Genomic DNA, 15,406 nt, shown 5'->3' with positions numbered 1-15,406 from the left:
GACTTCCTATTCAAAGTCACCCCCTTGCTCACTGAGATAAATACATATCTGATTGCCTCCTTTAGAGAGGCTCATCAGAAACTCAGAAGAATGCAACCATTTGCTTCTTATTTACCTATAATTTGGAAGCCCCCTCCCCACTTCGAGTCTTTGCTTCGAGTTGTCCCACCTTTCCAAACTGAAACAATGTTCATCTTACATATGCTGATTGATGTCTCACGTCTCCCTTAGGAGAGAGCACAGTCAAACTGTGCTCTGACCACCTGAGGCACATGTTGTCAGGACCTCCTGAGGCTGTGTCACGTGCACATCCTTAACCTTGCCCAAATAAACTTCCCAAATTAACTGAGACTGTCTCAGATTTTCGGGGTTCACAAACTCATGGAGATAGAGTTTTCTTGGAGTAGCTTTATAGTTCGAGGTCTTGGATTTAAGTCTTTAATGCATTTGTATGTAATTTTTGTATATGGTGAGAGGTAGCGGTCTAGTCTCCTCTTCTGAATATGTGTATCACTTTCCCAGCACTGTTATTTATTGAAGAGATTGTCCTTTCCCCAATGTATGTTCTTGGCAATTTTGTTGAAAATGAGTTCACTGGAGATGTATGGGTTTGTTTCTGTATTCTCTATTCTGTTCTCTTGGTCTATGTGTCTGTTTTTATGCCAGTACCATGCTGTTTTGGTTACTTACAGCTCTGTAGCATGATTTGAAGTCAGGTAATGTGATTCCTCCAGTTATGTTCTTTTTGCTCAGGATAACGTTGGCTATTCTGGGTCTTTTGTGGCTCCATACACATTTTATTCCTATTTCTGTGAAGAATGTCTTAGGTATTTTGATCAGAATTGCATTGAATCCATAGGTTGCTTTGGGTAGTATGAATATTTTAACAATATTTAGTCTTCCCATCCATGACAATGGAGTATCTTTCCTTTTGTGTGCGTGTGTCCTCTTCAATTTCTTTCACCAATGTTTTATGCTTTCATTATGGAGATACTTCACTTATTTGCTTAATTCTGGCTGGGCACAAAATCCCTATTAATTCTCAGGTGCCCCAAATGTGTAATTTTGTGAAGCCTACACACCTACCCACCAACCCACTCAATAGTGGGACCTGGAACTCCTGTTGCATAACTCATTTTATTAAACATCTAAAATTCAGTACATTATAAACATTTTTAATTACTAGAACACTTTAAATTGGGTTCTGATTGCTAGACTGATCTTTGTGGACTGATCTTTGTGGATGCATATGAGACCTGATGCATGCCTAGCTGTCGTAGCCAATAGAAGGATGAATTTCCTCTATTTGCCGACAACATTCTTTTTTTTTTTACATGAATGTTCATAGCTTTATTCATAAGAATCAAAAACTAGAGACAACCCAAATGTCTATCAACAAGGAAATGGATATACAAATCATGGCATATCTGCAACGAACTACTACTCAGCAAGAAAGAGGAACCAACTACTGATACATACAACAATTTGGATGAATCTCGAATGCATTATACTAAGCAAAAGAAACCTTACATAAAAGAGTGCAATGTGAATGACCTTTTTCCTTCAACTTTTAAGTTCAGGGGTACATGTGCAGGTTTGTTACATAGGTAAACGTGTGCCATGGTGGTTTGCTGCATAGATCATCCCATCACCTAGGTATTAAGCCCAGTATCCATTAGCTATTCTTCCTGATGCTCTCCCTCATGTCCCTCACCCCCAACAGGCCTCAGTGTATGTTGTTCCCCAGCATGTGTCCATTGTTCAGCTCCCAATTATAAATGAGAACATGCGGTGTTTGGTTTTCTGTTCCTGTGGGTAACATTCTTTAGAGCACAAATTGTGGTCCTATTTTTAAATTATTAGTAGAAAAAAGTGGCCTGACATAAATTACAAATGTATTTTCAGTAGTAACTGGTACATAATAGTTATTCAATAAAGCTACTAAATGAAAATAAAATCAGTGATGTTTTCACAATCTATAATTGGTTTATAAGATTGCCACCCAGCCACTGAAGTTTAGTTTTCTGGAAGGACATTTTGCAACTAAATCTTACACCGGTAAGTCATGCAGCTCTACAATGATGCTTCGGGTGCATAACTAGGCTCTTCTTTGGCCATGGTAGATGCTATCAACAGCTGCTTTAAAAATGTTCCAGCCAAAGTTATTTCAGCTATGATTTATGATGTGGAACTCTGGAAATACAGCAAAAAGGGCTTTATAGAACTAAAATATATTCAGTTATTATAGAAGCAGCCTTCTGAGCAAAACTTTCATTTTGCTTGAAATGGTCAGAGAAGATGGCAATAACATAGCTGATCTCTGATTTCATAATTTGATGTCGTCTACTATTTCCATATGGTTCTATCACCAGAAATATAAAATAGCAGCATTACAGGTATTATTATTAACTTGCCAGATTGCAACCTCTTACTGTTAGCCAAAAGCCTGAGAGAAGTGACATTTAAGGAAGGTTGTCCAATGGGCTTTTCATTCCTTTATTCTCAATTTTATCCTTGCATCAGATTAGGCCACTAGACAGCTACTACTTACTAGTCTGGCACATTTTGCAGACTCTTACATTGAATTATTCTTAAATGTTGTAATTTCCCTTTTTATCAAAGGTTGCTTCAAGAAACAGCTTTGTGAAACTTACCGCAGCTTTTGTTGTAAAAATAATTGAGAATATCAATCATGACATCATCTAAATGTCTTCTATTAAAAAGTCCTAAATGAGGAATTCCTTTTAGAACTCAAGGCTAGGAAAGCTTTTTCTCCTGAAAATCCTTCCTCTTTTCTGATAAGGGTCATCAGCTAGCCTTTGAGCATCAGCCTAGCTCAAAGATGTATGGAGAAAACACTGAAGTTGAAGCCTGGTTATGTTGGCCTTCAATTACACATTTGTATTCTCCTTTCAATTAGTCCTGATTTTTCACAACTATTAGTAGTTTAAATAAAGAATATACACTTTTAGTATCTTCTATGTAGTCACTTGTAAACCTTTTGATTGAAGCAGTGTATGAATTTTCACATGTATATATATATACATTAAATATAAAATGGTAAACTTTAAAGGAATATATCTATCTACAATCACATACACAAGCATGTGTGTGGACACATACACATGGCATCAGTTTTTCTGTTAAAGATAACATACCTGTTTCATTCAATTAATCTAATAACCCAGTAGGAATCAGGCATTGTAGCCTAGGTGTGGTGGCTGCATCTAGTCTGAGTCCATGAGGACAGGGATACATGTGTTTTGTTCAATCTATCCCAACCCCATTAAGTAATACCTGGCACCCAATAAATATGTTGAATAACGAATAGCTGCTAAGTAAGTGCTATGGATGCACCTAGGAAGGAATGTATAATTCACTGTGAAGCCATGAAAAAAGCCTTCACGGAGCCCCAAAAACTGAGAGATAAGACGTGTGAATGCCTTGGAGTCAGGCACGGTGGTATGTGCCTGTAATCCCAGCTACTTGGGAGGCTGAGGCAGGAGGATCACATGAGCCCAGGAAGACCAGCCTGGGCAACACAGCCAAGAACCCATCTCTAAAAAATAATAAATAAATAAAAATAAATGCCTTGGTAATACTAAAGATAGAATCCATAAGTTGGTCTGTACATGACACTCCCCAGGCATCCGAGGTGATCTTAGGTTATCGTTCTCTGTGTATTCCAAGCACCTTCTGTTCAGATACTGCTACTTAAACATATGCTGAGGTACCAAATAGCAGAACATTCATACAGAAAATGGCATAGAGAAAAAAGCAAACACAATGAATCTTAAACAGGAGCGATTTCACCTTAACTGGCAAATATAGCAATTTATAATATAACTTAATTATTGTGTTTATTCAGAATCCAATGCAGAGTCGCTGAGATAATACATTACTTAGCCCTCTTAAATTGTGGTAAAATACAAATAACTTTAAATTGCCATTTTAATCATATTTAAGTATCCAATTCAGTGGCATTAAGTTCATTGATAATGTGCAACACCACCACTGTCCATCTCCAGAACGCCACAAAAATCATTCCAAACAGAAATGCTGTATCCATTAAATAACTCCCCTGTCCTCCCAACTCTACCCTTGGTAACATCTATTTTTGTTTCCATCTTTATGAATTTGCCTATTCAGGTAAATGGAATCGTACAGCATTTGGTCTTTTGTCTGGCTTATTTTACTTTGTATAACGTTTTCAAGGTTCATTCATGTAAGATATATCAGAATTTTATTTCTTTTTAAGGCTGAATAATGTTCCAAAGTATGTTTATACCATATTCTATTTTTCCATTTCATCTGCTGATGGCCATTTGGGTTGTTTTCACCTCTAGTCTCTTGTGAATAATGATGCACCATTAGTGTACAAATACTGTTTGTGTCCCTGCTTTTGGGTATATACCTAGAAGTAGAATTGCTGGATCATATGGTGATTCTACTTAATTTTTTGAAGAACTGCCTGTTTGCTACAGTGGTTTTGCCATTTGACATTCCCACAAGGGCTCCAGTTTCTCCACATCCTTAGCAACATTTGTTATTTTCTGTTTTTGTCTTATTTTTTATGAAAGCCCTCCTAATTAATAAATTATAATGAAGCATCTTGTCTAATTGTGATTTTGACTTACATTTTCATCATAACTAGTGATGCTGAGCATGAGCTCAGCATCTTATGAGCTTATTGGCCATTTGTGTATCTTCTTTCGAGAAATATCTATTCTTTTGCCCAATTTTGAATTTTGTGGTTGAGTTTTATAAATTGTTTTTTTTTTTTTTTTTTTTTTTTTTTTTTTTTTTTTTTTTTTTTTTTTAAGAGACAGGGTCTCACTGTCACCCAGGCTGGAGTGCAGTGACATGATCATAGCTCGCTGCAGCCTCAGACACCTGGACTCAAGTTATTCTCTTGCCTCTGCCTCCCTAGTAGTTGAGACAAGTGTGTACCATCACATCCAGCTACTTACAAAACAAATTTGTAGAGACAGGGTCTTGCCATGTTGCCCAGGCTGGTCTCTAACTCCTGTCCGCAAGCAATACTCTGGCCTCAGCCTCCCAAAGTGTTAGGGTTACAGGTGTGAGCTGCCACACCCAGGCAGGATTTCTTTATGTATCCTGGATATTAATCCCCTATCAGTTATATGCTTTGCAAATATTTTCTCCCACTTTAAGGGTGTCTTTTCACTCTGTTGATAGTGTCCTTTGATGCACAAAAATTTTAAATTTTTATGAAGTCCAATTATTTTTGCTTGTTGCCTTGCTTTTGGTATCAGATCTAAAAAATCATTACCAAATCCAATGTCATCCAATGTTTACTTCTAAAAGTTTTATAGTTTTAGCTTTTATGTTCAAGTCTTTGTTCCATTTTGAATTTTTGTACATAGTGTTAGAAGGCGAGAGTCCAACTTCGTTCTTTTGCATGTGAATATCAGTTTTTCCAGCACCATTTGTTGAAAAGACTGCTTTTTCCCAATTGAATGGCCCTATCACCCTTGTTGAAAGTCATCTGGCCATATGCGAGGGTTTATTTCTGTGCTCTTTAGTCTATTTCCAACAGGTTTTGACTGCTAATAAAAGCAAATCAGAATATTGTTAAAATTAAATATCGCTACCTTCAGAAAATTACAGAGATAATATTCCTGGGATTACCAGAGGTGGTTAACATGTAGTAACCTTCCAAACCAAAATATGGTTTAATCCAGTATCGCAATGATATCATGTGACAATGTTAGACTATTCGTAGTAAAATGAAAAGAAAATGCAGTAGCATATGCCTGTAATCCCAGTACATTGGGAGGCCAAGGAGTATTGCTTGAGCTCAGGAGTTCGAGACCAACCTGGGCAATGTGGCAAAACCTCATTTCTACAAAAATACAAAAATTAGCTGGGTGTGGTGGTGTACGCCTCTAGTTCGAGCTACTCAGGGCCCTGAGGTGGGAGGATTATTTGAGCCCAGGAGGTTAAGGCTGCAAGTGAGCTGTAATCATGCCACTGCACTCCAGCCTGGGCGAGAGTGAAACCCTGCCTCAAAATTAAAAAAAAAAAAAAAAAGAAAAGAAAAAAATTAGGCATCTTATTATTTTCGAAGAATATCTCTATTTCAAATCATGTTGTTGATCTTATTTGTTAGAAAGATAGAATATGTTCTTTGTTTATGAAAATAAATACAAGACTGCCTACGGATAATTTTTAGCTGAACCCAAAGCAAGACATTGTTCGCAAATGTTTTCATATGATTTTATCATGAACACAGTTTTGGAATCTGAATACTTAACTAAGAAATCTGATTGTGATCTATTTCCAAATATTTAATTTGTATTGCTTTTGGACAAACTTTTGTATATGGTTCCTGTGGACATGAATAAAGCATTTCCAACTATGTTGTATTTAACATTTTTCCTTTCCCATCCTCTAATCCACATTAACACTCTCTACAACATAAGACACAGCAAAACAAACAATTGTGGTTTAGCTCATCAAGATGCCCTCTTTCTGCTTGAGCTGCGGTACACAGTACTGTATATACAAAGAAAATATTCCCTACTATTCACCTCTTAGGACCTATCTCTTCACTCCAGATTTAAAATCATAGTGTTTGGAGAAAAGCCACGAATTAGAAACTCAATGTTTTATGATGATGAAAAGGTAAATATTTTAAGATACAGCATTAGTGAAACTTAATACCTACATATAATTGGTTATGAAGGAGTAATAGAATAAGAACTAAGCATCTTGACCTATATGTAAAAATCAATTTGACATCTAAGGTAATGCAATTAATAGTATCTGTTCACTGTGCTTTTACTTCTAAAATCCTAGCATAAAAGTAGTTAGGCTGTTATAATGATATTTACATTACCACTTTTCTGCAAAAACCCTGGCTCCTTTTACCTCTCTCCTTTATACTTATCCAACACTATCCTAATCCTGGTTAAGTCTAAATATCCCTTCCTAGAAACTTGCTGCTAGTAGCTGAAGATGGTCAAAACCCACAATCATGCTGATGGATTTCAATATATAGTCTGTGATCTCAATTATGCCTGACAATCCTTTTACAGTTTTCTAACACATTTGCTCTTCTACTTTTCAAGACAACAATTTTCTCATCTGTAGCAATTTATACGTTTCCTAAGACTTTTAATAAGCTATCTCATATTATCTTCTAGGAAGGTAGGGTGGAAGGTAATATTTATTATATAGCCCAGGAGACTGAGTCACAGAGGCTAAGACACGTGGTGGCAGCACCAGGCTACCCTCAGAGAAAGGAGTTTCCTATCACTGGAAGTATAAAAGCTCAGTCAGGGATGTTATGAAGAAGGTTCAGGTACTCTATGGGAGGTTGGTCCCCTTCTCCTCCTGTCCTTTTAATTTCCCTCTCTCCCCTCCAGCATGAAAGTGTGACAAAGTCTCCTAAAGACACAAACAAAGCCCATCTTGACCCTTCCCAGTCTATGACTTCACTTTCTCTTTCCTCTTCCATGTATTACTAAGTTTTTTTCAGAGAGGTTTTTACTCACTGTCTCAACTTCCTTGACTTCCATTTCCCTCTTTCCTAGACAGTGGCTTTTGTTACCACTGTTACGCTGAATCTGCTTTTGCTAAGACCATCTTGTAGTTGTCAAAGCCAATGGACACTTTTCATTTTTTCCCTTTCCTGATACCTATAGCATTTAACATTGTTGGCTGGCTGCTGGGTCTCTCTGAAACTTTCTTCTTCCAGGACACTATGCTTTTTTGGATCTGTAACTCTACTTCTCATTCTCATTCAAACCCTGTCTGTTTCTGACATGTTGGTTTCTCCCAAAGTTCTATCCTCACCCCCCTTCCTTGTTGTTCTCATCCACACCTGTGGCTTTCTCTATCTCATACATGCCATGTTCCAAAACATCTATAGCTCAGTCTTTCTCTTCCTGAGCTCCAGATCCTTATGTCTCACTCCCTATTAATTATGCCAATTTAGAAAACTATCAAACTGGCTTTTAAGACAAATTAAAATCAAATTGACTATTTATTCCTTACCCAGTGACTTTTGGCCATAAAACATAGTATTAATTATAGATACTAACTGTACTGCAGTTCTAGATCTCAACTATCAAAACTGAAAAAAAAAAAAAAAAAAACACAACGAACATCTAAAAGTCAACAGTATTTCATATACTTGAAAGTCCACAATTTATACAAGCACTTTCATTCTAGCTTTGTAAATTTAGATAACAATTTAGTTAAAATTACACACTGTAATGGAACAAGGGTTTCTATTTCCCTATCCTGATTTTGTTATGATTACTGAAGTCAAATAATTTGATATGACATGATTATAATGCAATAAAATTTGTTGATAAGTCTTACCTGGAATTAAAAAATATTTAAAATTAAAGGAAACTTAGAAAAAATAAAAGCATTATTTTTTGTTCTAACAAAATTTATTATGCAGTAATTACAAAGGTTAAAGACTCTTCCATCTCAAATAAAAACAACAGTTATAATTACACACATCATATAGTACCTTATAGAATGATTCCAATAAATATCACAGGAAATACAGTGCATTTTCAAACTGGAGAGACAAAGACTTTCTCATTCACAGTGTTTGACATAGGAAAGCCTATTTACATATCAATCTGTATAAAGTCATGCTCTCAGTAACAGTCCACACAAGGCTGTGCCAACACAATTCTTTCAGAATGTGAAGTACCGGGCAAACCACTCCTGGCGCTGGGGATCTGGAGAAGCCACTGGAGAAGCTTCACTCTGAGCAGGACTGAATTCATAAAAGAGAGACATGTAACTCAGCATTAAGTCATTGTGCAAAATGAGGCAAAAGCACATAAAACATCAGCATAGATTACCACAACAGCTTCCCCATGTTGTAAGTCGTATTTTAAAGATTTGCTACTCCCTCTACACTAGAATCGGTTCTCCACTCCATGAGAGCGTAAGAGTGCATCAGCAGCTCAAATGAAGTCAGTTCAGGAGGAGCCACATCACAACAATCACAAAAAACAAAAAACAACTGCAAAATGTCACCTTCTTTGAATAAAAAATTCAGTAAGAATTGTGGGAAATAAGAGAGAATAAAATAATGATCCTCTCTTTCAGCACCTTTTCTCTTTTAGTTGATTTTACAGATGTGTCCTTAAATATAACTAAAGTAACTAGTATTTTTTTTACTACATGCATTTTCTATTAAATTTTCATTTCATCATTCCCTATGCAAATACTCCAGGAAAGGGAGTACATTAAAACATAATTTCCCCCCATCATTGATGTTATATAGTTTATACTTATCTTAATTCTAACTAAAGATTCTTTGGGCTACTTAAGAAAACAAAAGAATCCCTACCGTCTTTGGGGAAAATTACAAGGCACGCAACAATGTGTAATGGAAATTCCAGTAGTCATGTTCCTTGAGCTCATGCACATGCATCTTATTGATACCTGAACATACCCATGCACAAGGGAAAATAAGCAACACAAAATATTTAGCAGGAGACAAATTCAGAGGTGTATTTGACTAATTTTCATTCTTGCTATTTTTTTTTTGTTGTTAATCATTAACTATGTCATTAATCACTTAGTCTAAAAAAACCTGTCTACTTGTAAGACTATCACTAGTGACACTGCTAAGGTTTAGTAAGAATAAGAAAAAAAAGTAAAGCAGCAAAAAATCAGTAATAGTAAGATAAGCATAAAACAACAGTACTTTCTGACTTTATCTAATGGCTAAATTTCTAATGAAATTTGCATTTCATTCAAAATTTGCTAATACATTTAATCAACAACTGCAAGGTAACTTAAAATGGAATGGAAATTTTAAAAATTATTTATTTCTTCTAAATTTAGTTTTTNTAAAAACAACAGTTATAATTACACACATCATATAGTACCTTATAGAATGATTCCAATAAATATCACAGGAAATACAGTGCATTTTCAAACTGGAGAGACAAAGACTTTCTCATTCACAGTGTTTGACATAGGAAAGCCTATTTACATATCAATCTGTATAAAGTCATGCTCTCAGTAACAGTCCACACAAGGCTGTGCCAACACAATTCTTTCAGAATGTGAAGTACCGGGCAAACCACTCCTGGCGCTGGGGATCTGGAGAAGCCACTGGAGAAGCTTCACTCTGAGCAGGACTGAATTCATAAAAAGAGAGACATGTAACTCAGCATTAAGTCATTGTGCAAAATGAGGCAAAAGCACATAAAACATCAGCATAGATTACCACAACAGCTTCCCCATGTTGTAAGTCGTATTTTAAAGATTTGCTACTCCCTCTACACTAGAATCGGTTCTCCACTCCATGAGAGCGTAAGAGTGCATCAGCAGCTCAAATGAAGTCAGTTCAGGAGGAGCCACATCACAACAATCACAAAAAACAAAAAACAACTGCAAAAATGTCACCTTCTTTGAATAAAAAATTCAGTAAGAATTGTGGGAAATAAGAGAGAATAAAATAATGATCCTCTCTTTCAGCACCTTTTCTCTTTTAGTTGATTTTACAGATGTGTCCTTAAATATAACTAAAGTAACTAGTATTTTTTTTACTACATGCATTTTCTATTAAATTTTCATTTCATCATTCCCTATGCAAATACTCCAGGAAAGGGAGTACATTAAAAACATAATTTCCCCCCATCATTGATGTTATATAGTTTATACTTATCTTAATTCTAACTAAAGATTCTTTGGGCTACTTAAGAAAACAAAAGAATCCCTACCGTCTTTGGGGAAAATTACAAGGCACGCAACAATGTGTAATGGAAATTCCAGTAGTCATGTTCCTTGAGCTCATGCACATGCATCTTATTGATACCTGAACATACCCATGCACAAGGGAAAATAAGCAACACAAAATATTTAGCAGGAGACAAATTCAGAGGTGTATTTGACTAATTTTCATTCTTGCTATTTTTTTTTTGTTGTTAATCATTAACTATGTCATTAATCACTTAGTCTAAAAAAACCTGTCTACTTGTAAGACTATCACTAGTGACACTGCTAAGGTTTAGTAAGAATAAGAAAAAAAAGTAAAGCAGCAAAAAATCAGTAATAGTAAGATAAGCATAAAACAACAGTACTTTCTGACTTTATCTAATGGCTAAATTTCTAATGAAATTTGCATTTCATTCAAAATTTGCTAATACATTTAATCAACAACTGCAAGGTAACTTAAAATGGAATGGAAATTTTAAAAATTATTTATTTCTTCTAAATTTAGTTTTTGCATAAGTATATTTAAGTTCCCAGAGTTTGTGTATGTTTTTATTTTGACAATAAGCATATATATATATTTATAAATAATCCTGGCAAACAAGGGAAAAAATAAACATATATAAAAAATGAAAACCACTTAGTAAACAAAAAATTATTTTAAAGTTCTACAATAAGGATGAATTGTTAATTTAAAATTGGTGACAACACTAAAATAAAGTAATCGTGCATAATATTAAAATTCTAACCATATAAATCACATTAACACCTCTTCAAGTACTTAGAAAATTGACTGATGACCAGAAATTAGAAAAAAATTTTTAACACAGTCAAAAGGAAGTTCTCTAGAGAGGTGATAAATATACTTTGAAGAAAATATTTCATAGTAAGTTTTCTTAGGTTGTTCTTAAAGTAGTGATTTCTGCAATGTAAGAAGGTAAATTTCTCAAGTTAAAAAAGAAAAGAAAAAAACATTGGTGAGACGGGTCTCACCTCAAAAATGTCTTGGGCCCTTTAGGTGGCACTGGCTGTGGAAGTGGTTTGCTGCTGCTGAACTCAATATCGTGGACTGGAGAATTAGGAATGGGATCCAGGCGGTTAGGATGTCCATTGCCCACTCCACCAGATTCCAGAGCACTTAGATTGGGAACACTCACAAACCTGTTTGTTGGTGATTTATCATTCTTCTTCTTTTGCTGCATTAAAAATAATACATGTGAGGATAGTCCCTGCATGAGGACAAATGAGAAAATAGGAATGGTAGAAGATAGAAATTTGGCATGGGAAAATTTTGGAAGCTTTATGTTAAATTAAGATGTTAATTAACCAGTGTTACCCAAACTGTGGTCTGGGAATCCTTGGAGGTAATTTTTTATCTACATGGAATCCTCAAAGACAGACATGCTACCAGGACAGAAAGAACGAGGAAGAAACATTCAGGAGTCATTCACGAGGAATGGGAGAGAAGGTAAAAAGAGTGCCAAGGGGTAAAGAATACCCTTTTGGGAAGAAAAGAGGAAAAGGGTTGGGGGAGAAAGCAAGTCTTGCAGATAGAAGGTTAAATGGATTTAGGCTAAAATTAGGAGAAGGGGTAAAGTTAAACATAATTTTAAAAGAGAGGTCCATGAAATTTAGCCATCTGTCAAAGGGAGGCAGTTCTTGCCTGGAAAAAAGAAAGGAATGAGAAAATGCTTGGCAATGTAGTTTGAAACAAATTGCACATTTCTACTAAAGACCTAAAGCTGACTTAGAGAAATAATCTGGTTTTAAATTCACTGTGATATCTATCTTTCTGAAGAGGGAAAGTTTTATTTTCAAAATTAAGTCTAATTTCCATATTAATTGGCAGTATCATTAATTGGCTCATATTTTTTAAAATTTAAAGGTTACAAAACAATAGTAATCAGCTGATTTTAAATGTGACTTTAAAATTAACAGATAAAAGACAAATTCCACTGTAGATTATCAAAATCTATCAGCTTGCAATTCACGAACTTTAGTCTCAAAGTATTTTATTCACATCTCTAGAATCAATGATCATCATATTGCTATGAGAAATAAAAATTAACATGTTGTTAGATATTTAGAATATTCTCATCTTTTACTAATTAGGTGTATACTAATTAAATTTGTAAGTTTTTTTGGAAAATAACTCGAGTTTGGGAAAAATGCAATTAATATACAAGATGGAACTTTTATTTATATTTATCTTATTGTCTAAACATTTTCTTCTGTCATATTCTGTGACTTGTAGAGTCTCTGACAAAAATCTTATTTTAGCATAACCAGAAAAAGAAAATAATAATAATAGCTTCTTCAGAACTATTTGTGAAAACAAAAGTCACTATTAGGAGTCAAAAGTAGTTTGAAAGTTCTTACAAAGATGTATCTTTTGCATTTTCTTATTCTAGTCACCAGAGGGCATAATTAAACCTACTTAAGGTTTCTATTTTAAGAAATCAAAAGAACACTGGTAAAGTTCTACAGTAATCATTTTGCAGCCAAAAAATTTAATTCCAATAAAATAAATAAAAGGAGTATTTTAGTATATCTTTTCCACAAACCTCATAATCTTGCTTTATAATTAAAATATTATTTAACCCTAAATTATGAATTTAAAAACTAAAACTAATTATAATTATTCATTCACCAATTATTCACTCAGAGCTTTCTATCTGCCAGGCAGTATTTCAGACTCTGAGATACAGCTACATGCCTCTCCAGTCATTCTATTTTAGAAAACATTCAAGTTTAAAGTTTGGAACACGTTAACTTGTAAAGGAAGGATAGATTCAGTGTTCTTAACAGAGAAGTTTTACGAGCTGTGAAAGGAAAGGAAAATTTCTGGGTAAAGGCCTAATAAAAATTAGGCATGACATGAAACTTAAAATCTGAATTTGAAAAACAGCTTTGGAACTATCACTTTTGTTTATTCTACTATTGATTTCTGCCATAAGATTCATAATTCCTATGAAGTCAATATATATATGTATATACATAATCATTTATTCTTTATTACTTGCTTTATTCACAGAATAATTTGTGGTGGCTTATAGGGAATGTGATGAAAATTTGCAACTGAACAAATATTTACTGAATACCTACTATACCCAAAACATGATTGGAGCCATGGGAAGCTAGGGTACAAAGATTTATAAGACTTGGTCATGTCTATTTCAAGGCTCTTCTATTTGTCCCAAGAAAGTAACACTTATCAAAATAAGTCATATTCAATTTTAATTATTAAGAACAGTCAGAAAGCCGGGCAAAGTGGCATACACCTGTAATCCCATCCACTCGGGAGCTGGAAGCAGGAGGATCGCTTGAGCCCAAGAGTTTGAGACTAGCCTGAGCAACATAGTGAGATGCCATCTCCAAAACAAAAACAAAAAAACAAACCAAACCAAAAAGAACAGTCAGAAGGCTGAGAGAAGTAAAGTCCTTCTCTGATGATTGGTAGGCAACAAAATACATATCCAACCCAAGGTCCATTAAGATGTTAGGCCTTAAACCAGCAACAGCTGTTGGGTATCCAGGGCTGGAGTCTCTTTCTGGACCATAAGCAGAAGATTGTGAGCAATAAGAAAACGACAAGAAATACTCTTAAGAAGAGTCAGAAGGTTAGTTTTCTTTAGAAATATGTAAAAAAGGTAGAACCAAGTTTTATAATATTGGTAAAATATATTTAAAGGAATATGAGTATTATTCAGTTTCATTCTGAAAATGAACATACAAATAATTCATAAGTTTTAGGGCTAGATTATTAAATAGAAGAAAACATTTTTTGGGAGCTTTATCCAACTATGCTGCTCCAAATATTTCCATCAAATTTTTAACCAACTTTTAAACCACATTCCTATTCTACAGTGTTTACGGCACATACCTTAGCCAATGGATTAATAACACCAACAGTAGGACTTGAGTTAAACACTTTGTTGAAGTTAGTTTCTCGATTGACTAATTCCAGCTGATAAAACTTATTATCCTCCTATGCAAAAGAATTATAAACATCTTTTAAATATTTTCTATGGAATTTTTAAAAACATAAATGTATAAATGCCATTTCATTTAAAATTTAATATAAAACCTGAAGATTTATGTACTTTGTTTAAAGAGTTCTAGACCTGATTGCTGCTGTCTTAAGGAATGTTGGGGGGTAAGTTTTCAACACCTTTTAAACCCTATACCCAAGCACTTGACCCTTTTCCTTCAAGAGTGGACCTAAATGGTTTATTTGGTCCCAGCTCTGTTTCACAGGGCTATGCAGTTTGGGTAGATTTAACTTACATTAATGGGGCTCTGGGCATGACTGAATTATTTCCACAGATAAGGATGACACTACATCATTAATCTTTATTTCTATTTCTTTTATAGGCGTTTTCGCCATACCCAGCAATTTTTTTTTTTTTTTTTGGTGTGTGTAGAGGTAGGGTCTCAGTACGTCACCCAGGTTGGACTCAAACTCCTAGCCTTAAGCAATCCTCCGGCTTCAGCCTCCCAAAGTTTTGGGATTATAAGCATGAGCCATCATATCTGGCCTCATTATTCTTCAGTACTATAAATAGATTCGATTGCATCTAATCTGATATATTAATCTATGATAGCAATGGTAATCAAGGAACAGGGAAAAAGTGAAGGCCCATATAGAGATAAAACCTTTACCTTCGGCTTTACCAACAAGATG

General features: G+C 34.8%; 1 protein-coding gene and 1 long non-coding RNA gene across 11 annotated transcripts in view; both read right to left on the bottom strand.

Moving 5' to 3' along the window:
* Positions 1-8,414: 8,414 nt before the first annotated feature.
* LOC108544710 (uncharacterized) lies at positions 8,415-9,831 on the bottom strand. Its single transcript, XR_001889938.1, has 2 exons — positions 9,347-9,831; positions 8,415-8,764 (listed from the first exon to the last, which is right to left on the bottom strand). It is a non-coding gene; the product is annotated as an uncharacterized LOC108544710 (long non-coding RNA).
* Positions 9,832-9,852: 21 nt separating this feature from the next.
* Positions 9,853-15,406, bottom strand: part of FAM184A (family with sequence similarity 184 member A) — a 66,133-nt gene continuing 60,579 nt past the window's right edge. For 2 of the 10 annotated variants that reach the window (XM_017895932.1, XM_017895935.1), the window contains 3 exons: positions 14,606-14,710; positions 11,716-11,918; positions 9,853-10,145 (listed from right to left, as the gene is read on the bottom strand). In XM_017895932.1, the coding sequence (XP_017751421.1) occupies positions 10,064-10,145; positions 11,716-11,918; positions 14,606-14,710 (390 nt within the window). In that variant the 3' untranslated portion in view covers positions 9,853-10,063. Of the gene's footprint in view, positions 10,146-10,730; positions 10,826-11,715; positions 11,919-14,605; positions 14,711-15,406 lie in introns of all 10 variants that reach the window. The other 8 variants (XM_017895933.1, XM_017895939.1, XR_001889937.1 and 5 more) reach the window with 7 other exon arrangements.

Source organism: Rhinopithecus bieti, unplaced genomic scaffold (assembly GCF_001698545.2).
Source record: "Rhinopithecus bieti isolate Rb0 unplaced genomic scaffold, ASM169854v2 scaffold_27321, whole genome shotgun sequence".
Classification (NCBI taxonomy): Eukaryota; Metazoa; Chordata; class Mammalia; order Primates; family Cercopithecidae; genus Rhinopithecus; species Rhinopithecus bieti.
The sequence above is the reverse complement of the archived record's forward strand: the minus strand, read 5'-3'. Positions and strand labels throughout refer to the sequence as shown.